Genomic DNA, 27823 nt, shown 5'->3' with positions numbered 1-27823 from the left:
AATGTTTAGTCATGATAATAGCGACAGCTAAATAGCCAGTGATTATTTATTTATTTTATTTTTTTCAGCAAAAGTGTAAGTAATTTACAGATTATTTGCCCATGGACGCTATCTCCACAACGCTAATTCTAATTGGGTATTTTCCAAATACAATCGTCTTTAGAGGCTTGGATGCTTGTCATAGGATCGGTGTGTGTAACACACCTAATGATGACGTATTTGGAAGCAGCGCGGCCCAGGACAGACTGGAGGCAGTGCTATAGCCCTCTCCAAACGCATGCGCACATTACTAAATGTATATTGCAGATAATAATGTTCGTAACTAAAATACACACTATTTAGAAGGCTTATATAAATACAATAGTGTACCATTAAAAGTAAAGAAAAAATGGGATTTGTTGTGTAGTAGTTTAATTATTATAGCTAAGTATCTCGTTATATCCCCATACATTCAGTTATCACATAATTGTACATTACATAAAGGATAAGGACCGTCCAAAAGCGCCATCAGGTACATAAACTATAGGTAAGATGATGCGTTAAAGCATGATTAGTACTTCTATAATAGAGACGATTTGGCATTGGTTACATCACAGTATATGATGTTTGTTGTTTCATAATGTAAATGAAATTGTTTGGATGTCATGTTTTCTGTACCTCAGAGGTGGCTGGCAACCCTAAACCGAGTCGAGGTGAGACCAGACCCACAATTGTGGGTAGATACTTTACTGAGCATTGCATTGCAAACTGTGCACTGTCTCTTTAAATGTGTGAGCCAGTTCTCTGTTCAGTGTGTGCTTTTTTGCAGCCTCTCATCATTTCTGCTGCTTGGCTTTTTATTGTTTCTCATAGTCATTCTGTCAGGTCATGGCCGCTCATCCAGCCGACGAATCCTTCCCTTTCCATGGGCTGCTTCCAAAAAAAGAGACCGGGGCCGCTTCTTTCCTCATCCGTTACCCAGAGTATGATGGCAGAGGAGTCCTCATCGCTATCCTCGATACCGGCGTGGACCCAGGAGCCCCGGGGATGCAGGTAACTCCAATACGGAGAGCACAGGCCTCATTCAGACAGCCTCGAGGGTAACGTACGGTCGTAACCCGGCGGTACATGGCCGTGGGGAGGGTATGACAGATTTGAGACAGGAGCGACTGAAGAGGCCTTAGTCACCAACTAAAAACACTGGGTGTTTTTTTAGATACCGCTTCCCTTGATATCTTGTTTTTGCCACAAGTAAATAAGTAACATTTAACCAGATAGGATATTGTCTACGTTACAGTATCACAGTACTACTGCTAGTGGTTAGCAAAATCACTCATGTAAACTGTGAATGCTATTTTTTTTTCCTCCCATTTCTCTAATTAATTTAGTCACCAGGTATGTACCGGATGACAAGGTGTCAGACTGTGTGTTTGTTTGAATATATTATTTGTTGGGTTTATTTTGGATTTAGATAACAAAATGTGATTAAAACGATTGCAATATAATACATACAAAAACAGAGTTACGTACATCATTTAATGTTTAATCCCCTTTGTTTTGCTTTGTTACAGAAACAGCCTTTGTTGTTGCAAACTTAAGACTGATGGAAACAAAAACATTTATAGAACACTGGATCTCAGATCATATCCAAACAGCCTCGGTTTTTATAGATTATTTTTTTTTAAATTATTACTTCAAGAAAGAGATTTTTAACCGAGTCAAAATAAACTTAATTTCATGCCATGTACAGTAAGCGAGACCGAAGAACCACATAATCTGCCATTCTAGCTGCCTATTGTTTGTTTCTAAAGGGAATCTGTCGATCTTAATAGGAACAAAATGTCATTCATATGAACAATATAATGTCATAGTATTATGTATTAATATTCAGATGTTTTGAACTAGAATCTTTATGGCCATTTCTGTATTTTTTTAGTGTTTCCTTAATACGAACGTTTCCTTAATACATTTTAATTTTCTCATTGTTATTATGTCCAAGTTTGTCAGTTTTCTTGCTCATGTCCAGCTCTGCTACTAGTTTGTTATCCCAAAGGGGACATTCTCCCACTCACAACGTTTGAAGACAAGCTGGGGCAGCCACATGCTTAACCATTTCTGTAACAAAACAAGATGCATGTTTAGTAACAGTTTTAGCTGCTCTGTTACTAGCTGATCTAATGTCACCATTCATGTTTATGCATAAACATGAAAAGCAAGATTAATCATGAAAATGTGTTCGAAAGAAATACTGAAGATTGCATTTTTCTTTTTTCTAGATAACAAGTGATGGAAAACCCAAGATAGTAGACATCATTGACAGTACAGGCAGTGGCGATGTGGACACATCTACAGTAGTGGAGCCAAAGGATGGAACCATTCCTGGACTATCTGGGAGAACACTTAAGGTCATATTTTTGAATTATGAATCTTATTACAGACACTAACTCACCTGCTGGACCAGCTAAAGCACAATTGTATAATGCCAGCAATACAAAAGCAAACCTCATCCAAAGTAGCTGATTAGTAGATGGTGCTGTCTCTTCTATAAAGACACGGATCTGTCTATCGTGTTTATGGCAGACAACTAGAATTTAAAATTCTATTTATTATATGGACAAAATGAGGTGAGACAATGTAAAATGAACATGGTAGTTTTTAATCTTAATTGAACAAACTTAAATCTGTCATGAAGGATATGTTTCTTTTATTAAAAAAAATAGACATGCACATAATAGTTCTTGAAAATAATGGCAAACTAACAAGTGCTATAGCTTTAGAGATGCATTAAAGCTAGTTTGTGAGCAATGATGCATCAGAACAGTGAGACTCACTCGTAACACTTTCAGTCCAGGTCCTTCTTTATGCCTATGTTCAATTGAACAGTTAAAGATGTTTTTTGGAGTAAGGTCCTGGTCTGTAATGGATTGAAAGCGCCACATGTGTGAACCCCTGAATTATCTTCCTCCACCAATTCTAATTTTCATTTGAGTGGGAGCGCAGCACAGAGGAGTTAAGTGCAGCACTCCACCCTGCATTGCTTAAGACGTCTTAACTGTCACCAAAATTGTGTTTTACCTAAATCTGCTTTTGGGGCAAATTCAGTTTACATTTTCCCAGGGAAATATTAAATCAAACAATAGCGAGCAAATACTGTTAAAAATCCAGGGTCCTTTTGAGTGCAGTTGTTGTATTTGTAAATATACAAGTATGTATGTTTTAAAACTCTGGTTAGCACCTTGACGCTAAATGCATTGTAAAATATTTTTTTGTTTCATTCATGTACACTGTGAGTTAAATAGCAGTTACTCATGTCTTTGCAGATTCCTGTGACTTGGAAAAATCCTTCTGGAAAATATCACATTGGTGTCAAGAACGGCTTTGAATTTTTTCCAAAGGCTCTGAAAGAAAGACTACAGGTAATGTCTGTGTGTTATGTCTGTGTATTGAGGCAGAGTCAAAGCAATATGTAATAAAGTTAAACAACTGAATCAGTTACTGTACCTGATTATATTGTGCATATCCCTACATGTACAATTATCACATGTTGGAGTTTTACTTCCTGGATAGTCACTTTAATTGTAAATCTTATCCAATTGTAGTTGAGCCAGTCTTTACCACAAGTTATTGAGAGTATAAATCTGGGGGCGAATAGGGGAACCTGTCTGATCGGACATTTGTAGCAGTTGTATATTTACTGATGAATGTTAGTCTTGCTGGTCTACCTTTTCATGATACGGCTAGCTCAGGTTTGTAATTACTGCGGTGTTAGGGCTTGTATGTTTGTCCAGCTCTTAATACATTTTCACATGAAATATTAAAATTCTTTCTATTTACAGTTACTGCCTCCACTATGTTAGATTTCCTTTTAAACATGATCAGAGTTGTTTTAATGGTCATTAATCAAGTCTGGATGGGGTCCTTACTCAATTCTACTGCGCACTTGGCTTGTGTTCTCAGAACGCAAGCCAATATCTCGTTGTACTTTTAGTACAATTTTAATTGAAATGGTATAGTGGTACTACACGGTTGTGGACAAACACATGCTGTGAAATGACCCAAGTATACTTTCCTTGCCAATAATCTTTGTAAATTGTCAGGAGATGGTGCAGCGTTTGAGTACACAATTTATATGCTACAAGTGATTATTCAAAATGAAAGGGGGTGGAGGAATACAGGGACGAGAAGAGACAGAAGGACAATGTATATTGCCAGTATATATTTGGCAGTTAGGTACAGTGATCTTTGTCTGTGCTTTTCCATAATTAAATGTGGAGACTGCTATAGCAGGTTAGTAGTTGACTAAATATAAAAGTAGGATTTTATTTATCGGGAGCCCTGTAACCAAGATCTGTGACCTTTGCAAGAGCCAAATGACACAAAAGCTCATGGCAAAATGTCAGAATGGTATTTGTTTTCTAAACCAATCGAGTATTAGATGACAGAGAATGCTTATTGAAAACCTTTTGTTGTTATTAGTCTTTTATAGTGACATTTTGCATGCGTCCTCAATAGAATTTTATACAGGCCTAACAAAAGCTCTTGATTAATTTGTCTTGACATCCTTGAAGTCGCAACTGTGATATCCGTACATCCTAGAACTGCGTTTCACGTGACCATTTCAGCATCTTTTTTTAGTGCTTTATTAAAAAATGCAATGTACAATATAAAGCATATTTTACATATGTAGGAAACCTTACCTTTGTCCTTCTGCTTCCCTACAAATGTTTTTGTACTCTGCAGAAAGAGCGACGAGAGAAGCTATGGGACCCAGCCCATAGAGCTGCACTGGCTGAAGCCTGCCGAAAACAAGAGGAATTTGACAGCACCCACACTAATCTTTCTCAGGTAAACTCAAGTTGACTGGCACACTACTGGTTCGTAATAATTAAACAGTGCCCATACTTGATTTTCAGAGAAAGCGAGTGGTTATTTTACATGATTGGTGGAATGCAATACACCATCTGCATTGTAATCCTATGGGATGTGACCAAGACAGCTGTTCAGATGTTTAATGATTGTCTATAAGAATTGTGAGTAGGTTCTATATAAATGTACAAAAATAATGGAACCAGAAATATTGAACGTCAGTGTAATCAGGGAATGATCTTAAGTGGGCTTCACTGTTTTGTTTTCACTTGAAGGCAGAGAAGCTGCTAAAAGAAGAACTGCAGTGTCACACAGAGCTGCTTAATTCTCTAGAGAAGAAGTACAATGACCCTGGGCCGGTTTATGACTGCCTGGTCTGGCATGACGGAGAGACCTGGAGGTAAATTATTCTAAAATACTTTTATAGTGATGAAATGGTACCAACAAAAGTCTGACTGTGGGATCTGAACTCAAGCAGCTGTATCGTTACGTGAAATAAAGTGGATGTGTGATTTGAGTGTTTTTGTCTTGTATAAACGGGCTTTGAGCAATGGAATGGGTCTTATGAAAATTGCTAATTTCTCTGTGAGTGGTGTGTGTGTTTTCAGTAAGGGATAAACAACGATAAGTGTTGAATCTGTCAAAAAATAAACTGTTTTGAATGCCGTTCAGCACAAGTTGTTTATGCCGCCTAAAACATTTGATACTTGTTCGATTGCTTGTTAATTTGGTAATTGGATTTGTTTTTTGCTCTTTTTTTTCTATGCTTCAAACAGTTCAAATGTTTGTCTCTCACTTTGTGGCAATGTTGTTATGAGTTCCTCTGAGTTTGAAATCTCACTTGCACAGACAAAATTGTCTAGATATAGAAAATGAAAGTAGCATTTGAAAAATTAATACAAAAAAAAAAGATGAAGACCTGACTATCACTGCCAGTGATCGGTTAGGCCTAAACGAAAGAAATCTGTGTAATTGATGGAGATTTACTAAGTGATGGTGAAATTGCTGCAGTTCCTGAACTTGTCCAGAAGAAATGTGAAATGCAAATTAGAAGGGGGATGTTTATGTTGAAGTGAATTTGTAATTATGGAAAAAAATGTTTTTACATTTAATGTATAATTCTGTTACTTTTCTTTAACAATATGTAATGCTAAACTGAAATCGCAAACCCTTTTCTAAGTGTTATGTTTGGTAACTAATTGTTGAAAAGAGTATTGCATAATAAAATGTAATTTGCTTTTCTGTTCACTTGTTTTGACTGTGATTTTGTTGGAAGAATCAATTATTTTCAGCATAAGCTGTGGATTTGTTAATCAACACTATATCTGCCCTGCACTCTCCTTCTCTTGAAAGCAACACAGCCATTCATAGAATTAATCACAATAAAGATCAAAGGGTGACGTCACAGCAATCTTTTCATTTCTTTTAGAGCCTGTTTAGATACATCAGAGTGCGGGGACCTTAGCTGCTGTACTGTGCTCCGAAATTACAAGGAAGCCCAAGAGCATGCATCTCTGGGTAATTCAGAAATGCTGAATTACTCTGTTAATGTTTACGAAGAAGGCAGCATTCTTTGCATCGTGACCAGTGGAGGTGAGACCATTAACATTGTTTTTTACAAGGTATTTTAAGAACTTTGAAATGTGGGTAAAAGACTAGAGCTGACCAAACTTTCAGACAAGTTGACATAATCAAGCAAATTTGAATGTGCAAAATTTTGAATCAGGTAGGGTTCATGCTCTAGTTGAAATCATTTTGTGAATTTTAGAAATATCCTATCCATAGGAACACGTTGACATTTTCCCCCAAAAAATCAAGCCATTGCAAACTGAAAATCAGAAAACGATTATTGTCCGAAAACCCAAAACTATTAGCAACATCTTCTTCTAAGACACACCCCCCTCTCTCTCTCCTCTCCCCCCATTTAACATTCTATAATTACCTATTTTTGTATGATTTTATGTTTTTGAAAGATAAAAACAAACGCTAATATACAGTTTGTTTCATTGAAATCTCCTCCTGTGCTTCGTCTTTCCATTAAGGCGCCCATGGAACCCACGTAGCCAGTATTGCCGCAGGTTACTTCCCAGAGGAGCCTGAACGAAATGGGGTTGCACCTGGGGCTCAGATCCTTGCAATCAAGATAGGAGATACAAGACTAAGCACCATGGAGACTGGGACGGGCCTGATCAGAGCTGTGAGTATTGCATTGCCCCATTCCCAGCTTGGTGACATCTTAAATCAGAACTAGTGTTTTGTGTGCTACACAGCCACAGATGAGTATTTACAGACTTGGTTGGAGGTTATGATATTTAATCACATAGCTGGAACAAAGACTAGGTGGGCTAGAAGTGCCAAGGTTGTCTAGCCCTCCCTGTACATTTTCAAATAAGGTCCTGGAATCTGTGATTGAGAGATGGAACAAGTTCCAACAGAGCAATATTGTAATATGTGTTTGTTTTTTCTTGGCAGATGATAGAAGTTATAAAGTATAAATGTGATCTTGTAAACTATAGCTATGGAGAGGCAACACATTGGCCAAACTCTGGGTAGGTGAACAATTATTTTCATGTTTTATCCTAGGTACTTGTGTCTTCCAAAGGGAATTTATTTGGCAGAATCAGTGAGCAAACTGAATATTACGCCATGGCAGTTAATGTGTTTTCCATATCGTCTCCCACTTATAAAATTGCAGTTATTAAAAAAACGAAAACACAACTTATGTTTCAGATGTTAAAATTTTGTAACAAACATTTATTAAAGGTTAAACTTGTTATCTGTTGTGCAAGTCTTGTAAAGAATGTGGTACATTAATCTATTTGATCAGTCACATGTTTTTGTTTTGTTTTTTTAGAAGAATATGTGAAGTGATCAATGAAGCTGTGTGGAAGCACAATGTCATCTATGTTTCAAGTGCCGGCAATAATGGTCCGTGCCTTTCCACTGTGGGATGTCCAGGAGGGACTACATCCAGTGTAATAGGTACACCAATGAAATAAAAAGGCTAAGTTTGTTTTACAGTCCTCTGGATTGCCTCAGCTTTTGCTTTACTATTCAGTTAGTTGTGTTGCATCTACAGTTATGGCCAAGTTTTGCATCACCTAGAATCTTAGGATTGAGGCATATATGAACTATATGAACATAGTGATTATCTTTTATTTAACATCATGTAATCAAAGAAACAACAAAATTATATTGCAAAAGTCTACCAAAACCTTAATAGCCATCAAATTTCATGTTAGATTTCGAATTGTCACATTTTTCAATTTGTCTGTTTTTCGTTAAGTATATGGGAAAACTACAAAGTGGTATGTAATTTAATATGTTAACGTAACATTATTCAGCAGGTTTCATTCGACTTTATGAAGCAAAAATTGTTAATTCTATAGACTGATGCTAAACCTTTGGCCATAGCTGTACTGTAAGACTTTTACATTTAATTTCAGATTATATTGGATACATGGATATGGTCAAATATTTGTGGCTCTATATCTACAACAATAACCCTATTTATATTTAAATTTATGATTTTCCTTACTTATGTGCTAGAACTACATTACTGTAACATTGAAACATTTTGGAGAGTATTGTCTAATCTGTTATAATCTTAATGTCAAAACGTGAAAGCAAGCCTATAGAATAAATAACCTGTTTGTATGGATATTTTCCCTGTAAATTGGTCTCTTGTGTTATTGTAGGAGTTGGTGCCTATGTTACTCCTGACATGATGACTGCTGAATATTCCCTTCGAGAGAAGCTTCCAGCTAACCAGTACACTTGGTCATCCAGGGGACCTACGTAAGTTTGCTTACATTCACTAATGCGGGGTAAAATTACTCTGGTAGTAATTAATGCAGACTCAACTACCCCAGGAAGTGGATTAGTTAGTCCAGTAGTGACGTGCCAGTGTGAAAACAGTATTGGAATATAATAAAATTGTGGACATTATGCTACAATTTGTTTTGTATCTTGTTGGGAGTAGGGGAACAGATATCTGCCTTTGAGAAATATTACAAATAGATGGTGGGTTATATACAGTTGTAGTCAAAAGTCAAAGTTTAGCAATGTATAATTTCTAGAAATTTCTCAAACAAATAATTTTAGGAAAAATCTTCTGTAGCAAAAGTTTTGCTTTTGTGGATGAGGAAAAGTTTTGCTTTTGTGGATGAGGAAATAGATGTATGCAATTATTTATTTCAGCAATTTTTTGTAAAACTCCAAAAATGCTAATTCAGAAGAATTCATACCCTTTGATGCTATGATAGTATTGTCTACAAGGTGCTAGACATTTCAATATGATAATGCTGCAGAACCTAATTCTAGAAAAGTCTAGAAAATGCTGGGTTATAGGTGAACATTCTTAGAGCGTATAAAAGGGTTAGGCATAGGATGATTTCTGTCATTACCAATAAGTCAATATGGGGGGAAAAAGTAAAGAGTTATCTGAAGACCTTAGGCAGAAAATGATTTATTGGCATAAGCTGGAGAAGAATACAAGAAGATTTCCAAGCATCCAAATTTCAACTATTGTTTCTATTATCAAGAAGTACAAGACTCATGGTACTGTTACAACGCTCCCTCGGTCTGGAAGAAAGAAGGTTCTTTCACCAAGAACAAGTAAAAGAATTGTGAGGAAGGTTAACAATCCGACATTGACTGCCAAAGATGATTCCAGTGGAGCCAAAGTGAATTGGCTGCAAGTGGGACTGGGGTTTCCATTTCAACCATAGGTCGAGTATTGCATGATGAAAGTCTCAATGGTCACAGGCCAAGGAAAAAGCCACTCTTAGGAAAACGTCACAAGGACAATCGCTTAAAGTCTGCAAAACGGCATTTGAATGATGGATATGAGTTCTGGTCAAAGGTTTTATGGAGTGATGAAACAAAAATTGAGCTATTTGGTCACGCTGATAGTTACGTTTGGAGAAAGTCTGGTGAGGTGTACAAAGAAAAGAACACCATACCTACTGTCAAGTATACTGTTTCTATGGGGCTGTTTTTCCTCTAATGGCACAGGAAATTTAGTTCAACTACACATGGTAAAAATGGATTCCATAGCATACCAAGAGACATTGGCCAATCGTCTGAAACCCACCGCTACAAAACTTGGTTTAAAGCGCAACTGGACGTTCCAAAACAACAACGATCCAAAGTACACATCAAAATCTACTTCAGATGATTAAAGAAGAATAAAATCAAGGTTCTGGAATGACCTAGTCAAAGTCCTGATCTAAATCCAATTGAGAATCTTTGGTATGAGTTGAAGGCGGCTGTGCACCAGAGAAGTCCTCATAATTTGAATGAACTGGAACAATTTTGCGTTGAAGAATGGTCAAAAATCACAAAAAAATTATGCCAAAAGCTCATTAACAAATGTCCTAATTGTTTAAAATAGGTTATTATTGTTAAAGGTGCCTCAACTAGATATTCATTTCATTTTCCTTGTCAGGGTATCAATACTTTTGAATTTTTGGTGTTTTTTAAAAAAAATGCTGAAATAAATAATTGTAGACATCTATTTCTTGTAACTTTTTTTCCTCATCCACAAAAGCGAAACTTGCTACAGAAAATTTTTCATATAATTTGTTTTCAAGGAATGTCAAAAAACTATAAATTTCAATTGGGGTATGTAAACTTTTGACAACTGGATGTCGTTTTGGGATGCTTAGAGTGGCCTTTCTTAAATATTAGGTTGTAAAACTTGAACAAAAATGAATGCCAGAGCATAAACTTGAACATGTTGAAATAAAGCTGTATTATGATATGGGGATTTAAGCAAAAAGCCTGTTTTATGTTTTTTATATTCACAAACATAATTGAATCGTGAAAGGGCGTTTATCATTTAAGGCTTCATACGTTTGTACTCTACACTCTTACGATTTGTATACGTTTATTGTGATTATACATGTTAATATAGTTCCAAAAAGAAACCTGCATCTTGGAAATTTTGATTTAACCATACTTGATAGGGGTTTATTTGTTTGAGTACATTTTATAATACAGAGTGGTACCATAGTAACCCCTGATGTCTGTGACTGCAGCATTGATGGAGCCCTTGGTGTCAGTATCAGTGCTCCTGGAGGTGCTATCGCTTCTGTGCCAAATTGGACACTCCGTGGCACACAGCTAATGAACGGGACGTCGATGTCCTCCCCAAATGCCTGTGGTGGCATTGCTCTGGTGCTCTCAGGTAAATGGTGCATAATGTAAAGGTATTCTTTTAAAGTTGGAAGATGTCATGTGTTAAACCTTATTTCTGGCTTTCTTGTACATACTAAACAATGTACACATTTGTTTTTTTGGTTTTTTTAGGGTTGAAATCTAATGGAATCCAACCCACTGCTTTTGCTGTAAGAAGGGCATTAGAAAATACAGCTGTGAAGATGGATGACATTGAAGTATTTGCACAAGGTCATGGGACTATTCAGGTACTCATACTTTCTTTTGTTAGAATACACTGCACTGCTGCTGAGAATGCAGACCTGACAGCCAAGAAAGGGAAGCAGTTAGAACCCCTTAGTTGTGGACCAAAAAAGTTCAAAGGTGTCCTAGCTGTTTCAGCATTATTGTGTGTGGATAAATTGCAACAATCATGGTTTTGCAGTTTTCTGTAATAAACATCCAGAAATATCCCCATGAAAACCCAAACCTTACTATTATGTCCATCCCATGCTGCCCCAAAATGATCACTTACAGTACAGTAAATACAGTTTTCACATTGTTTGTCATATCTTGTCTACCAGGTTGATAAAGCTTACGACTACCTCACTCAGCATGCATCCTTGCCAACCAGTAATCTGGGTTTTACAGTTACTGTTGGTAGCCATCGTGGCATCTACCTCAGGAACCCTGTCCAACTTTCTTCACCTTCAGACCATGCAGTCGGGATTGAACCAGTTTTCCCGGAAAACACAGGTACGTTTTGACTTGGCTTATTGTGACTGTTGTGAATTGATTCATATTTTCTCATTTTATTGCAGGCATTGGTGTTCTGTTATATAAGGTTTTTTTCATCATGAGGGTGTCAATACATATGGGCACCACTATATGTTGTTCCTTTGGTTCCCTGCAAGTGAAGGGAAATAAATATTTTTAGGTGATCTAAATATACTCAAAAGTAAATAAACCACCTTTTAAGTATGGTTAAATCATAAATAAATTGAGAATAAACTGTAAATGTATGACGCCTTAATGATGGTAACAAATGGCCTTTTACCAGTTAAGTTAGGTTTGTGAGTATAAACCACATTGAATAGGCTTTTTGCTTAAACAGCTATCTTTTAATGTCTAATGCACTTGTCATCAAATAACATTCCAGTGGATCCTCTCTCATTTCTTTAATTCCCCTTTGGTTTGTATTGCAGATAATTCTGAAAGGATATCCCTCCAACTCCATCTAGCGCTAACATGCAGTGCACCATGGGTTCAGTGTCCCACACACTTGGAGCTCATGAATCAGTGTCGACATGTGAATGTGCGGGTGGATCCACAGGGGCTCAGAGAAGGACTGCATTATACAGAGGTACAGTGTGACTCCATTGCTTGGTTAATAAATAATGAAGTTATTAGAATTCTATGTCAGTGCAGTATTGGAACCCAGCTTCTTGGAAGCACATGCTTTTATTAAAGAAAGTATAAAACCAAAAGTTTGGAGAATTGTTTTTGATTCCTATGTCTAATTGGGACACGTGGTATCATTCTTTGTGGATCTGGCACATTTCTGATAGGTGAACTTGTTTTCTACTTAAAAAAATTGAGCTGTTGTCTTTTCCTGCAGGTGTGCGGTTATGATGTTTCAACCCCAAATGTTGGTCCTTTGTTCAGAGTACCAATAACTGTTATTATACCAACAAAGTAAGTCAGTATGATATTTCAAGTATGATTGTCTAATTTGTTTACATATTTGCCATTGGATGGAGCAAAAAAAATATATATCTGCAGACCTAGTGTGTATATCTATCTTATTATTATTATTATTATTATTATTATTATTATTATTATTATTATTATTATTATTATTATTATTATTATTATTATTATTCTTTTTTACGATATATATATATATATATATATATATATATATATATATATATATATATATGTATGATGTATGTATATGTGTGTATATATATATATATGTGTGTGTGTGTGTGTGTGTGTGTATGTATATAATATATATATATATATGTGTGTATATGTGTGTGTGTGTATATATATATATATATATATATGTGTTTTACAGTTCATGTGTAAAATTGGTAAATCTATACAGTTCCTTGCATAAGTATTCACCCCCTTGGACTTTTCCACATTTTGTAGTGTTACAACCCGGAATTAAAATGGATTTAATTGGGATGTTTACCACTTGATTTACACAACATACTTAACACTTTGAATGTGCGAAATATTTTTTATTGTGACACAAAAATTAATTAAACAAAAAAAAAGACATTTGTTGGTTGCATAAGTATTCACCCCCCTGAGTCAATACTTGGTAGAAGCACCTTTGGCAGCAATTACAGCTGTGAGTCTTTTTGGGTAAGCTTCTACCAGCTTTGCACATCTGGATCCTTCAATTTTTGCCCATTCTTCTTGGCAAAATCGCTCAAGCTCTGTCAAATTGGATGGGGACTGTTGGTGAACAGCAATTTTCAAGCCTTGCCACAGATTCTCAATCGGATTGAGGACTGGGCTTTGACTGGGCCATTCTAAGACATTCAGGTTCTTGTTTTTAAACCACTCCAGTGTAGCTTTGGCTGTGTGTTTATGGTCATTGACCTGCTGGAAGGTGAACCTCCGCCCCAGTCCCAGGTCTCTTGCAGACTGAAACAGGTTTTCCCCTAGAATTTCCCTGTATTTGGCTCCATCCATCTTGCCCTCAATCCTGACCAGTTTCCCAGTCCCTGCCGATGAAAAGCATCCCCATAACATGATGCTGCCACCACCATGCTTCACTGTGGGGATGGTGTTCTCAGGGTGATGAGCAGTGTTGTCTTTGCGCCACACATAGCTTTTTGCGCTAAGGCCAAAAAGTTCAATTTTGGTCTCATCAGACCAGAGAACCTTTTTCCACATGTTTGCTGTGTCTCCCACATGCCTTTTGGCAAAATCCAAACGTGATTTGATAGGGTTTTTTTCAGCAATGCCTTTCTTCTCGCCACTCTTCCATAAAGCCCAGCTTTGTGGAGCATCCGGGTTATAGTTGTCCCATGGACGGTTTCTCCCATCTCAGCTGTGGATCTCTCCAGCTCCTTCAGAGTTACCATTGGCCTCTTGGTTGCTTCTCTGACTAATGCCCTCCTTACCTGGTCACTGAGTTTTGGTGGACGGCCTTCTCTAGGCAGAGTCGCGGTTGTGCCGTATTCTTTCCATTATTTAATAATGGATTTAACGGTGCTCCGGGGGATGTTCAAAGTTTGGGATATTTTTTTATAACCCAACCCTGATTGGTGCTTCTCCAGAACTTTATCCCGGACATATTTTGATAGCTCCTTGGTCTTCATGATGCTGTTTGTTTAGATATGCTCTCTAACAAACTCTGGGGCCTTCCGGAAACAGGTGTATTTAATCTGAGATCATGTGACACTTTAATTGCACACAGGTGGACTCCATTCAACTAATTATGTGACTTCTGAAGGCAATTGGTTGCACCAGAGCTTATTTAGGGGTGTCACAGCAAAGGGGATGAATACTTATGCAATCAAGACTTTTCAGTTTTTTATTTATAAATAATTTTGAAAAATATGTAGATTTTTTTTTACCCACTTCGACATTATGGACTATTGTGTAGATCAGTGACAAAAAATCCTAATGAAATCCATTTTAATTCCAGGTTGTAACACTACAAAATGTGAAAAAGTAAGGGGGGTGAATACTTATGCAAAGCACTGTAGCTTAACCAGTAAATGCGTAGCTTTACCAACTTGACGGTCAATGTATAAAATAACTAAAGAGATGGTAGTAAACAATCTCTTTTACTTGCATCCATGATCATTGTCTGGCAACAATTCACAATAGAAAATAATGTTTTGCCGGCAAAATGACGTAGCATAGTGTATGATTCTCACAGAAATGCAAAACATGTGTGCACGTAGATTATGCTTTTTTCTAAATGAGTTCAAGTTAATAATACTAAATCACACTTAGTAGAGGCATGAGTTTTGCTGAAGAGATGGCATTATTACTATTCCTAATGTTTGCCCTATGGTAGATTTTGATTTAAAATAAAATAGTGTTTTTTTTTTTTTAAATACATAGTCTCTGATCATGTTTGTATATAGGACAAAAGGATCTCTGCTAAATACATTTAATAATAATAATAATAATAATAATAATAATTACAAGACGGGATGCAGTGAAGTTTATCCTAAGGCTAGAGTTTAAGACAAATAAATAAATAAATAAATAAATAAATTTCCCCAAGTACGTAACAGAGCTTACAGAAATCTTCTTCTTTTGTTTTGCCATTAAGCTCCCTGACATTACTTTACTTTATTTCCGAATTCATCTCAAATACTGTAGCATTATAACTACCATCTCCTTAGTTATTTTATACATAGACTGGTTATTTTATGCATTGACTGCCGAGCTGGTAAATCTACACATTTACCGGTTAATCTATAGATTTACCAATTTTACACATGAACCGTAACATTATAGATAGATAGATATCAATTGCCTACAAAATAGTGAACACAAAATGTCAATATTTACGTTTATTGTATTCTCTTAAGATACAATACAAGATGGGGAAATCTTGATATGTATGCAGTTGTTTAAAAGTTTTGATGTGTTTATAGTTTCCGTATCCTACTGTGTTTGCAGGGTAAATGAATCCACTGCATATGAGGTACATTTCAACGATGTGTATTTCAAACCTGGTCAGATCAGGCGACACTTTCTTCAAGTTCCTCAGGGAGCCAGGTGGGCAGGTAAGAGACTCTTGTGTTGGTTCTACATTACCCCAAGAATAAATTAATCCAATGTATAGCCTTTTCATGTACAACACATTGGTTCCTGATTTAAAGACTTGCCTATATTGCCTTTGCTGCAAGAATGTTTTTACCATAATTTGTTAAATATAGATGCAACTCTTGGGTACTAAATTTAAATCTCAGCCTGGTTTACGGTAATTGGATAAAAGTAATCATTATGGTTGGAACAAAGACCTGAACCACTGGCCTTGTCTAGTTTGAAGATGTGTGTAATACAGATTTAAATGTCTCCTAAAAAAAAAAAGAAAATTAGCAAATGGTTGACGCGTACAAATTTTAGTAAGGTGTGCTTGATTTATTCTCCTTAATAACATGTCTCCTCTTCTAGTGGCGGACTAGATTTTAACTGTAAAGAGGTCACTGTCTTTTCAGAGCTCACCATAACTTCACACTCGCATGACGTGTCTTCGAAGTTTGTCCTCCATGCAATTCATCTTGTAAAGCAGAAAGCATATCGTGCCAATGAGTTCTACAAATTTTCATCCCTTCTGGAGAAGGGGTCACTGACGGAGGCTTTTCCTGTGTTGGTAAGTGGAGCTGAGTTCAAGAACACATTTCATTGAATGCTGTGACTCGCAGGTATTTTGACCAACTCTATTTTATTACAGCTACAGTACTTTCATCCTCACCAAAACAAAACATTTTAATTATAATTAGGGCTTCTGTTTTTTCGGGTTTTATTAATTATATTTTTTGGTGCTTATTTTGAGCTATTTTCGAGTTTTATGTAAATCTTTTTTTTTTCAGGGCTTTCATTTTTGATATACTGTATGAAATTACTGTTACTTTCCAAAATGCTTGAGCGTTTTTTTTGTTTGTGTGTGTAAAAATATGTATAGTAACTCGACAATACTTGCACACTTAAATTGTGCCTTCTTTCCTTTGCTGTCTTCCACAACGAAATCCCTATGGTCACGGGCTGATTCTTCTGGGGTTTTTGTATGTGTAGGCATTTTTGTACATTTCGCCACAATTCTGTTTTAAATCCTCCATATCTTAACTGTAATACAGCTTTAAATCTCGATAATAAGCCTCCATTCCTGATTGTAATCTCGTTTTGAATCTCGCAAGCGGAGTCTCCAATAGAAATGTAGGAATGTGCTATCACTCAGTAGTTGGGGCGGGTTTAAAGTAGTCAGAACTAATCAATGATAGACACCAGTCAGGAAGGCGGGACATTGCCCAGCAGCACTGGGGAATGCATTTATTATTTTTGTAGTAGGTGTTTTTTTTTTTTTTTTAATGCGAAAAGGGTAAAGTCAACGTGAATAGATTAACCATTTCCACAGTTTTTACAGTTTATTGGCTATCCACTGATTTAATTTTTTTGTATCTGTGGGCTTCATTTTAATTTTGCAGGAAGGAAGGACAGTTGAGTTTTGCATCGCTCGATGGTGGGCAAGTTTGGGTGATGTTACTATTGATTATTCCATTTCTTTCCATGGTGTGACCTGTTCTACATCACAGTTGCATATCGTAAGTGTTTCATTCTTTGTACCAAAATGTGTTCTTGGAATGACTTTAAACTTTTGTTATGTGAGTAACTAATTGTGATAGCTTCTAATTAAAATAATAGGATCAGACTTCAGTAGAGAATGTTTTATTGCTAAGTCTCTTATTTATTTATTTTATTTAGTTGTCACCAATGGTTTTTTACCCCGGTTTTCTCCCCAATTCGGAATGCCCAATTATTATTTGTATCCCGGTTCTCCGCTGCAACCCCCTGGCGACTTGGGAAACAGAGGCTGGAACACGCATCCTCTGAAACATGTTCCTGCCAATCCGTCATTTTTCGCACTGTGGATCCACAGCGAGGCCACCAGACCTATAGTGCCGGAGGACAACACAGATCAGATGGCTCCACTGCAGAACCACAGGCACCCTATCGGCCACAGGGGTCGCTGGTGCGCAATGAACCGTGGATTCCCCTGCTGACCTAAGCCCTCCCTACCCGGGCGGCACTCAGCCAATTGTGCGTCGCCCCCTAGGTCACGGTCGGTAGCGACATAGCCTGGATGCGAGCCTGCGATCGCCAGGCTATAGGGCGCATCCTGCACTCCACGTGGAGCGCCTTTATTGGATGCGCCACAAGGGAGTCCCTAAATCTGTAATTTATTCTATTAAAATCTCTTTTCATTGTTGGTTCCATAAAACTGTTTTCCTTTTGTTTGCAGCATGCTTCAGAAGGTATCTCTAGTTTCGAAGTGTTGTCTGCGTTAAAATATGAAGAAATCTCACCTAGCATAAACCTTAAAAACTGGGTGCAACCCTTAAGGTAAATCTTGTTTTGATTATTTTATCTTTCTACCCCTCATCCAGAATTCACCTTTCCCATATTGCAAGTCAGTCATTGCATCATTCTGGTTGTGTTGCCTTGTATTCATCAGGTTTTCAATGGATTTGTGTATCTGTTTCTATACTTTTATGCCCAGTTCAGTTTGTGTCTAGTCTCTGAGGAAGCAACAGAAACAAGTTGTTGGAATTTATGCTTACCTATAACCCCTTTCCTGATTTACAGACCTGTGAGTGCAAAGACAAGGCCTCTTGCATCAAGGGATATTCTTCCAAATAATCGCCAACTGTATGAGATAGTTCTGACCTACAACTTTACCCAAGTAAGTTTGGCCTATGGGAACAGCAAAAATTATTAAATGCTTTTTGGGGAAGAGCGTGGGAGTTGACCTATTTCTCAATGCACAGCTAAATACCAAGGTTTAAGGGGGGCAGTAAGGGAATGAATCTTTGCGCTACATGTCAATACACAAGTCGGGCTCCCGTTTCAGATCTGCTCATAAGGTATGAAAGTCCCCTTGGTTTGTGGGTCAGTGATTGGCACTTGGAGGCGATGGACACCCAGCATTCCACACTTTGTTTCAGTAATGACTACTTGTCTGGATCATGAGTTTAATTTTACCCAACAAGCCTTAACTGTTCATGATATTTACTCTCTCTCATTGCAGACTAAAAGTGGAGAGGTGACACCCAGTTGCCCCTTGCTTTGTGAATTATTGTATGAATCTGAATTTGACAGCCAACTATGGATGTTGTTTGACCAGAATAAAAGACTCATTGGGTCAGGAGATGCGTACCCACATCAGGTAGGGTTGAAATACTTAATGCTTACTTTAGACTAACACTGTACAGTGCTTTGATAGCTTGTTTTAAGTGAGGTAATAAAATCCACAATATTACTAGCAGTTGCTTTCTTGCCACAGTTGACCTAAATACATGTATAATATTTGTCTGAAATTGTGACTTTCGATGATCTTTTGCAGTATTCTTTGAAGCTGGAAAAAGGAGACTACACTATACGGCTTCAAGTCCGTCATGAACAGATTTGTGAATTGGAACGTCTGAAGGACCTTCCTTTTATTGTTTCGCATAGACTTTCTAACACACTGAGCCTTGACATCTATGAAACTCACAAAAATGCACTTCTAAGCAAGAAGAAGGCAAACACGATAACTTTGCCACCTAACTGTTCGCAGTCTTTCTTTGTTACGTCTTTACCAGATGACAAGTAAGATTTTTTTAATTTTTTTATTAAATCACTTATTTAGTACAAATGCTTTGTCCAACGTAACCTTGTAATTGATATCCTGATGTTGTAAGTGGTTATTTCATTGCTGGGAACTCCACTACCAACTGTGTTTAAGCACACATTGCTGGCTGAGAGCAAGAATAATAACATCAAAAAAAACAAAGAAACATCAGATGGCTGTGTATTTTATAAACCATTAAAATGCTCATGGCTCAGAACTGTATTTTATTGATTCCGAAGTTCTTGCTCCCAGCCAGCGACATACACATTTGAATCCTAGCAATAAGTAAATGTAAAGAAAAGAACAGGTTAAAATAGCTGTTAATTGCACTGGCTTGTTTAAGGATGACGGTTACCCACTACTGGAGATAAATGTCCCTGTTGTGACGCAACTTGGAATGGATGAACCTTTCTTAGTATTGGAGAAGGTGACCTTCTTTTAAATAGCAGCTCTCCCAGAGTTGATAAAACTTAGAAGATATTCCAAGTGTATGTGTTCCATGCATATTGCCCAGTTAACATGGCCATGAAACAAAGATTTTCTTCTAGCAAGTGCTGTCCCTTCCATGCTGTTGTTTGCTTTTATTTTATTCTTTGTGTCTAGGATTCCTAAAGGAGCAGGGCCTGGCTGTTACCTGACCGGATCGCTGATAGTACCAAAGAGTGAATATGGGAAGAAAGCAGTGAGTATTTCTTTAGGCGCGCATGTCTGTGCACATTCTCTTGGCCTGTTTCTCCATTCCAAAATGTTTACTCTAAATTCTGGGTTTCATTTATTCTGTGAATCATAGCTTTGCTTTTCTTTCACCAAGTTGGTGCTTTGCTTTCGTCTAATGTTTATGCATGCAGCTAAGCTTGCTGAAGCAGGATCCAAATTGTAGTTGGCACACAAATTGAGAAAATGTCTGGCTTTTGTAGTATATTTAGGCATTTCCATTTTTTTTTTTAAAATATACATATGTAGTCACATTGGGTCTTATTTTAATGCACAGCTCAGAATGGTAGCATTTTAGTAAGTACAGTAAATCTTTTTTAGGGGTATAGCAGATTAAATGTACTGGGCAATATATTACTTTATTAATTAAATCCAGGCATCACAAATTTTCCTCTAGACATGAACCCATTTAACGCAGTTTCCAGTTTTCTCCTTCAAGAGTATAATTTGTCAATACCTATTAGTTTGCATCAATATCTATTAGGTCTTACTGTGTGTGCTTTAAAAAGATATCTGGATGGTCAGTTCTTGTATGGATAAACCTCCAAGAAGCTCACCTGGTACTGTTGTATGTGGTGGTGACAGATTGAAACATAGCACACTTCCTTAATGGTCAGATGAGACATTAAACTACTTACGTTGTGGACATCAGCGATCCTGTTTCACTGTTTAACGAGGACCACTGGCTTTAAACCTGAATTACTGGCAAACGAAGCCACAGAACATTTACCGGGCTACGTTGTGGGTTCTTTTTTTTTATTTTAACTAAAAAAAAAAAAAAAAAAAAATTGCTTGGGCTTCATTGATTTAGTATGTATAACTTAATATAACAGTTCAGATAAATAAAATGGTACTTTATCATAAAACTTTTAACTTCAAAATTAACGTCAGAAGGTGGCTTTATGACCTGCTTCTTTTGATATATTATTTTTGTAGGTTAGATTGCTGCTTGATAAAAGCTGTCATTCTGACTTGTGCCCATCTGTAGATACTGTTAAGGGGTGAATGATTATGTAAGAAGGGTGGGTGATATATGTGCAGTGTTTGCATGTTTTCTTACAGTATGTTATTCTGACTCCCAGGGGCAGGCAGCATCAAAACGGCAGAGAAAATTTAAAAAGGTACTGAATCTGTCCGTAAAAGATCTAAAAATATATAAAATGCAGTATATCCAGAACGTCATGCTAGAAGACTTAATAATTGGACTCAAGTACTCGCTGTTGTAAAAAAGTATATTTAGGGGTCAGGTCCCCGAGTGGCTCACCTGGTAGAAGTGCAGTCATGTGGTGTGCAGGGTGAGTCATACAGCGCAGGTTTGCACCTGACTGAGCGAAGTAGGCTGGTCTTCGCTGGGGATGCCACCGGGAGTGTCGCAGCGACTCTGGCACGCCCATGGGTTGGGGTGGCAAAACCAGGAGAAACTGTTTCTCCTCATCCCATTACAGCTGACGTCTGCTTTCGAGTTCCTGGGTGAAAAAGCTGGCTTGGTTGTGGGATAGAAAGATGCCTACTGAATCTCTGGGTCTCCTGAGACATGTGGGGAATTGCAGTGGTGAGGGGAAAATCGATTGGGCATTCCAAATTGGGAGAAAATTTTGGGGGGGGGGGGGGGTAAAAGTAATAAATGAGCACACTAAAATGTGAAGTTGTTGTTTTGTCACATTGTTAGTTTTCTGCTGTAAACGCTGCTTTTGTCTTAACAATTCCATCACTACTGATCAATTTCTTGACACATCTCTCTCTCTCTGCCTATGGTCTATGTATTGTTTCATATTGCATTGTTCTGCACAGTTTATTAGTGCGAAACTTCACTAATTGAATAAGGCAACCCATTTCCCATCTGTTTGCCTTTCTCTGCTGCAAAACTCCTACTAGCCAGTGTAGAGGAGGTGGGAGTGGCGATGAAGGCACCACCTCTCTAGCCAGTGGCTCATTGGTATTGAAACTTGTTTCTGAATATGCTGAGGTTGTTGTTTTTTGGAGTGTGTTTAATATCTATCAAAAACATTTTGATGAGTTTTGCTTTCAAAGTTGGAAAATAAAGAAATAAACCTATAGTAATATAGCTGGACATCTTTGCCTAGCAAATTCCCACACCAGAGATTTAGTAAAATGGTAATTTTGAAATATTAAATATAAGGCAACCTCATGCTTTAAAAAAAAAAAAAAAAAATACGATGTGTTACGATGTGAAGTTCCCATAAAGAAAACTAAGAAGCCATACCTTTATTGGTAAGAAGGGAGGGGTGGGGGGCATTTCATGAAGTACCTTTCACTGTATCTGCCATCTGTCTTTTTTATTTTAAAGCAATACTATAACATTTATTGTGTATATAACAATACTGGCAACATGTTTAGTGACTGAAAACATTTCAAGATGAATATTTGTTGTGTATGCAAACAGCAGTGTGTTCACCCTGTGTTATTAGGAAGCAGTCTATTATGCAGCTAGCTGTTTTACCGGGAGGAATAGCTGCCAGCTGTGTCAAGTCAATATGTTCCTGAACTTGTCCTTAGTCTGCAGTTGTATTAAAATAATAACATTGACTTAATTCTTAAATTCAAAACAAAGGGTTGCAATGACTCTAACGACTAACTGATGGTAATCAGAAACTTTATTTTATTTTTCTGTTTCCAGGATTTGTTACCTGTCTATTACCATCTAATACCGCCCCCAAATAAAACCAAGAACGGAGGCAAAGAGAAGGAAAAGGACACGGATAAAGAGAAAGATGTGAAGGAGGAGTTTGCAGAAGCAATGAGGGACCTGAAGATACAGTGGATGACAAAGTATGACTTTGTTTTATTTCATGCTGCTTGAACAGAGGCTTAGTAAAGCTTGAAAACAGACATACATCACTTGCAGTGTTGTGTTTAGAAGGCCTGGTTTAATTTAGGTGGGCTAAGCACTAATGGTTAAAACATAAATAAAACGTATCACTGTCCACATACTGTTGTAATCATGCAACAGTTGTGTCTACCACCTTAACCTTTTTATTGTCTTTCTGCTCTCAACACATCTGCCTTTATTTCTCCTGCAGGCTGGATACAAGTGGCCTATATGGTGAATTAAAAGAAACCTTTTCTAACCACTTGCCTTTGCATGTCACAAGACTACAGCAGCTGGACTCTGAAAAGGTGATCATGTTTTCAGTAAATAAACGTGTATGTGTGTGTTTGTTTTATTTTATTTAGAAAGTGCAGTGTTAAATGCTTTGCTTGCTTTATTTAATTCTAAGTGGGTGTACTGGCTGCGTGTCGGTTGGCATGATATTAAATGTCTGCATCCAGGTTCTCCTCTTGTCAGCAGTCCAAAGCTAAGCAGCTTTATGCCAAGTCTGTACAGGGATAGAATGGTGGTGTTGATGTGTCAGTAGGGGGAACGAGCTGACTTGTAGAGCAAAAACATACAAACTGTCATACAGTTTATTTATGTATAAATATTTGAAACTCACTGCACTATGATTGTAGAATTGACAGCTTTGATAAATGCTCTTGTGTTGTGGTTATCTGAACCACAGTATTGCAAATTTAAGCTGAAGGAACACAAAGTCACTTTTTCAGGAACAGTGGCTTGAAGACCTAGTTTGAGGCAACTTTGCTGTGCCATGCATTGGCTTGAAACCTAGTCTCTAAAACCCAGTTACAAGCCACAAAGTGGCTTCGTGTTCCCTCAGCTTATTTACTTAAAATCCATGGCCAAGTATGCAGTGGGTCATTTTGTGGTGTTTAAAAGTGAGATCTTGTGTTGTGATATCTTTGGTGATATTAATGTAATCTGTCTCTTTTCCTGTCCAGGAGCGCATGAAACGACTGAATGAGATTGTTGTGGCTGCAGACATTGTCTTGTCCAGTATTGATCAGACAGCCCTGGCAGTTTATCTCACTATGAAGACTGACCCCAGGCCAGATGCTGCTACTATCAAAAGGTACATCCTACCAGAATGCTGTAGACTATCTGCCTCCGTCACATGTTTTCTTTTGCCTAATTAGGAGCGTGCAGGCATAGTTTTATTTTTTGGACTGCAGTATTTTTTGTCATAATATACAATCATACCTAATTTGAGTACATTTTAAGGTAGTTTTTAATGTGTGTTTAGCAGAATTCATTGTAGATAAATTAACTTGACCAGCTGAGATGCCTATTCCCGAAGCACCATCACATTGTTCTTTATTTATTAAATGGGAATGAATATTGCATTTCCCTTATGTTCATCATACAATTAAACTGTTAGAAAATGATATATTAAGTGAGGCTTAAGTGATGAGGCTGTGTGGTCCAGTGGTTAAAGACAAGGACTTGTAACTAGGAGGTCCCCTGTTCAAATCCCACCTCAGCCATTGACTCATTGTGTGACCCTGAGCAAGTCACTTAACCTCCTTGTGCTCCATAATTGTAAGTGACTGAGACGTAATTGTAAGTGACTCTGCAGTTGATGCATAGTTCACACACCCTAGTCTCTGTAAGTCGCCTTGGATAAAGGCGTCTGCTAAATAAACAAATAATAATAATAAAAATAATAATAATAAAGTGGACTGACAATCTTATTAATATATTTAACAGTATTGAATGATAATATATGAAATATAATATATTCAATTTATTGTATCATAAGACACATGCATTTCATTGTCTTGAGACTGAGGGTTATTTTTAATTATTAGTTAAATTCTTAGACATTTAACAGTTTTAACCATCAAACTCTTGAGTGAAAAAAAGTTATTTTCCCAACATCATACTTTTTTATTTTATTTTTTTTTACCTTAAAAAAATCAGGTAGTTGAGTTGTATCAGTTTTCTGCAGGCTTAGTTCTGTGTGACTTCAGCTAAGTGCTTTGTTGTATTCCTGTCTTAGTGACATGGAGAAACAGAAGTCGTCCCTGATTGACGCCCTGTGCAGGAAAGGCTGTGCCCTGGCAGACAAACTCCTTCGGCTGCTCTCGCAGGACGGAGCGGCTTCTGAGGGGGTGAGCAGCACAGAGGACGACCCCGAGGGCTGCTTGAAGGATCTCACAGACACCTTCTGGGAGATCCAGAAATGGGTCGACCTCACTGACTCGAAGGTGGGTAACAATCATGGGAATCCATAATACACAAGTATGATTATCAAAATGTCAGGCTTGCCAATCCTGCAGGTTTTCTGGGTCTCTCTAGGAAACATGTTAGTGTTGACCAATTAAGAAAACAATTTGTCCAATTAAGAAAATAATTGGTTCAATTAATTAAACTCGGGTGGAACGAAAACCAGAAGACCCTGCGGCTCTCCAGGACCAGGATTGGCCACCCCTGACGTACACAATGTAACCTTTTTATTTTCATGGAATGGCCCTATTGGCTAACATACATTTCTAGAAGGATTAGCTGCATAAATAAATTTTAAATGCCTTCAGGGTGTATATATTGCAGCGAGGCAGGCATCCATGAGGACACATACAGAAACATTTTGCCCCATGCAAGTCCAGATTACACTGCTGCTATATGAATTGCAGGCTATCAAGATGCACTTGCAGACAAATCCTAGATGTTGCAGATGCTGCACCTGCTGCCATGGCCTGAGCTTTACTGTGATAACCAGTGACCTGAGACGTGTCTCATGGTGTATGGTTGGCTTCATACAGTCAAGCATCTGAGTGAATACATGATTTACAAGCATGTTTATTTGAAGCAACATGCCTTGTTTATCAGATTGCCTGCTATTTGGCAATAGCTTTGACTGTGTAAACAGCTTCAGACTACTTTTTCTTTGACCTTTGGTGGATGCCCTGTTAATACATCTACTACAATAAGGAGTCTGGGAGTAGTATTGAATGCTGGTCTTAGTTTTAAAGCTCATGTTTCTTCTGTGGTTAAATCCGCTTATTACCACCTGTGAAACCATTGCTAGAGTTCGTACATACCTTTCTTTACATGATGCTGGGGTTCTGGTAGATGCATTTGTCTCCACACATCGATTATTGTGATGCTCTATTAGCTAGGTTACCTGTTTTGACTAGTGTATATTGCAGCGTCAGGAGTTCTGACTGGTACTATTAGTTTCCCTATCACTGTTAAACAATTCTGTTGTTGGTCTTTTAAAGCACTTGGGTATCTTGTACCTACATATCTATTAGGACTGCTCCATCCACATCACCCTGGCAGTCAGTTGCGATCGACAAACTCAGGGCTGTTGGTTTTACCAGTGTCTAGTTATGTCACGCTAGGAGGGAGGTGGTCATAGTTTTTCCCACCACCATGTTCCATCTGTCTGGAATGCTTTGCCACTCTCAAACCCAGAAGGATTACTTTGCTTTTTATACTTTTTTTTTTTTTTTTTTTTTTCAAGGTTTTAACATTTGCATATAAACATGCCTTGGTGAATAAAATGTATGGAAGAGCCCTAAAATATGCAACAAAAATTGTAGAAGAGAAGCCCAGTAAAGAGAACTGTACAAATTGTATCCAGGTAAGATCTCAATTGCTACCTTTTTATTACAAGTAATTCAAGTTAGATTCACTGCAAAATGTATTATTTATTTTATTTATTTTATTTATTTATTTATTTATTTATTTATTTTATTTCTTTCTTTCTTTCTTAGCAGACGCCCTTATCCAGGGCGACTTACAGTCGTAAACAAAAATACATTTCAAGAATCACAGTACAAGTAATAATACAATTAAGAATACAATGACTTTGGTTCTAGCAAGTACAAGTATGACAAAATACGATTCAATTAAATTCCCATTCTCTTAAACTCCCATTCTCTCTTGATAAACTTCTGTAGAACTCTGCAAACCTGTACCTATTAGACCGATAATGATTGAGCCAAAATCATCAGAATAAAACTGCACCTGTTAATTGAGCCTTAAAAAAAAAAAAAAAAAGAAGTAACTGATCTCACAGAAACAGCAGAAACGATTTGAAAATATTTGCAGTGATCAAATTACGATGATTGTAAAACAAATGTTTACCCCAAATCTCTGCCGATATATATATATATATATATATATATATATATATATATATATGGATTCTAAGCAAAATGTATTTTTTCTTAGCTAATGAAGTCACTTGGATGGACCCACTCTGCAGCTTTTGCTGACAACTGGCTTCCCGTAATGTATCCTACAGACTATACCCCTTTCTAATTTTTATTTTTATACATATATTAGTCCTGTATACCGTATTTAGGCAATGTTTTAATGATTTGAACTTCCTTTTTGTAAAGCATGCTTTCATTGCTCAGCAAAATGCCTTTTCTTAAATAATATATGAAACTAACACATTGTGCAGTAAACTCAAAGTATATGACCTACTGTAGGTTATTTTGCATGACCTCTACTTTCTCAATTTCAAATAGATGGTTTTTGTTTCCCTGTACAAACTGTTTTTAACTAAGTTGACATTTCAGGGTTTTACAGTATATATTCTAGAAAATATATATTTTTTTGATGGCCTTAATATATATTTAAACACCAGACCACAATTGCATCTGTTTAAGGCCTAAATCTCAAATGTTTTAGATCATGTATTTATGGACTCATTTTATTTAAGTTACAGTGCATTGAATCAATACTTTTTAGAAGCTGCTTTTAACTTACCCTTAAGCAGGTATTATTTTATAAACATTCTGTATCATTTTTTGTTATATCATTGTAAAGTAAATGTATTAAAATGTCATATCATATGTTAAATGACATGAATCCTGAATAAAATAACCAATTTGAAGTCATAATGTGTGTGTGTGTGT

The 27823-nt window shown here is 37.1% G+C and overlaps 1 protein-coding gene across 4 annotated transcripts; it reads left to right on the top strand.

The window, feature by feature from the left end:
* The first annotated feature begins 237 nt into the window (after window positions 1-237).
* Window positions 238-27808, top strand: LOC117406138 (tripeptidyl-peptidase 2-like). 4 transcript variants are annotated; one of them, XM_059030497.1, is made up of 31 exons: window positions 238-511; window positions 853-1032; window positions 2256-2384; window positions 3300-3395; window positions 4720-4824; window positions 5121-5245; window positions 6275-6438; window positions 6888-7042; window positions 7318-7394; window positions 7700-7827; window positions 8544-8643; window positions 10887-11035; window positions 11158-11273; window positions 11589-11760; window positions 12210-12367; window positions 12623-12699; window positions 15670-15776; window positions 16212-16366; window positions 17199-17315; window positions 18014-18114; window positions 18358-18454; window positions 18800-18937; window positions 19115-19359; window positions 19985-20063; window positions 21178-21216; window positions 22734-22885; window positions 23137-23233; window positions 23894-24024; window positions 24952-25159; window positions 26419-26538; window positions 27132-27808. In XM_059030497.1, exons 2-31 carry the CDS (start codon window positions 868-870, stop codon window positions 27219-27221), a joined length of 3792 nt encoding a protein of 1263 aa, XP_058886480.1. In that variant the 5' UTR covers window positions 238-511; window positions 853-867; the 3' UTR covers window positions 27222-27808. The 4 variants fall into 4 exon arrangements, with proteins under 4 accessions (XP_058886480.1, XP_033865870.3, XP_033865868.3 ...); XM_034009979.3 differs by having other exon boundaries at window positions 238-526; XM_034009977.3 differs by lacking the exon at window positions 238-511 and adding an exon at window positions 625-692.
* The last annotated feature ends 15 nt before the right edge of the window (window positions 27809-27823 follow it).

Source organism: Acipenser ruthenus, chromosome 9, assembly GCF_902713425.1.
Source record: "Acipenser ruthenus chromosome 9, fAciRut3.2 maternal haplotype, whole genome shotgun sequence".
NCBI classification, from domain to species: Eukaryota; Metazoa; Chordata; class Actinopteri; order Acipenseriformes; family Acipenseridae; genus Acipenser; species Acipenser ruthenus.
Note: the sequence above shows the minus strand (reverse complement) of the source record. Positions and strands in the feature narration are given on the sequence as shown.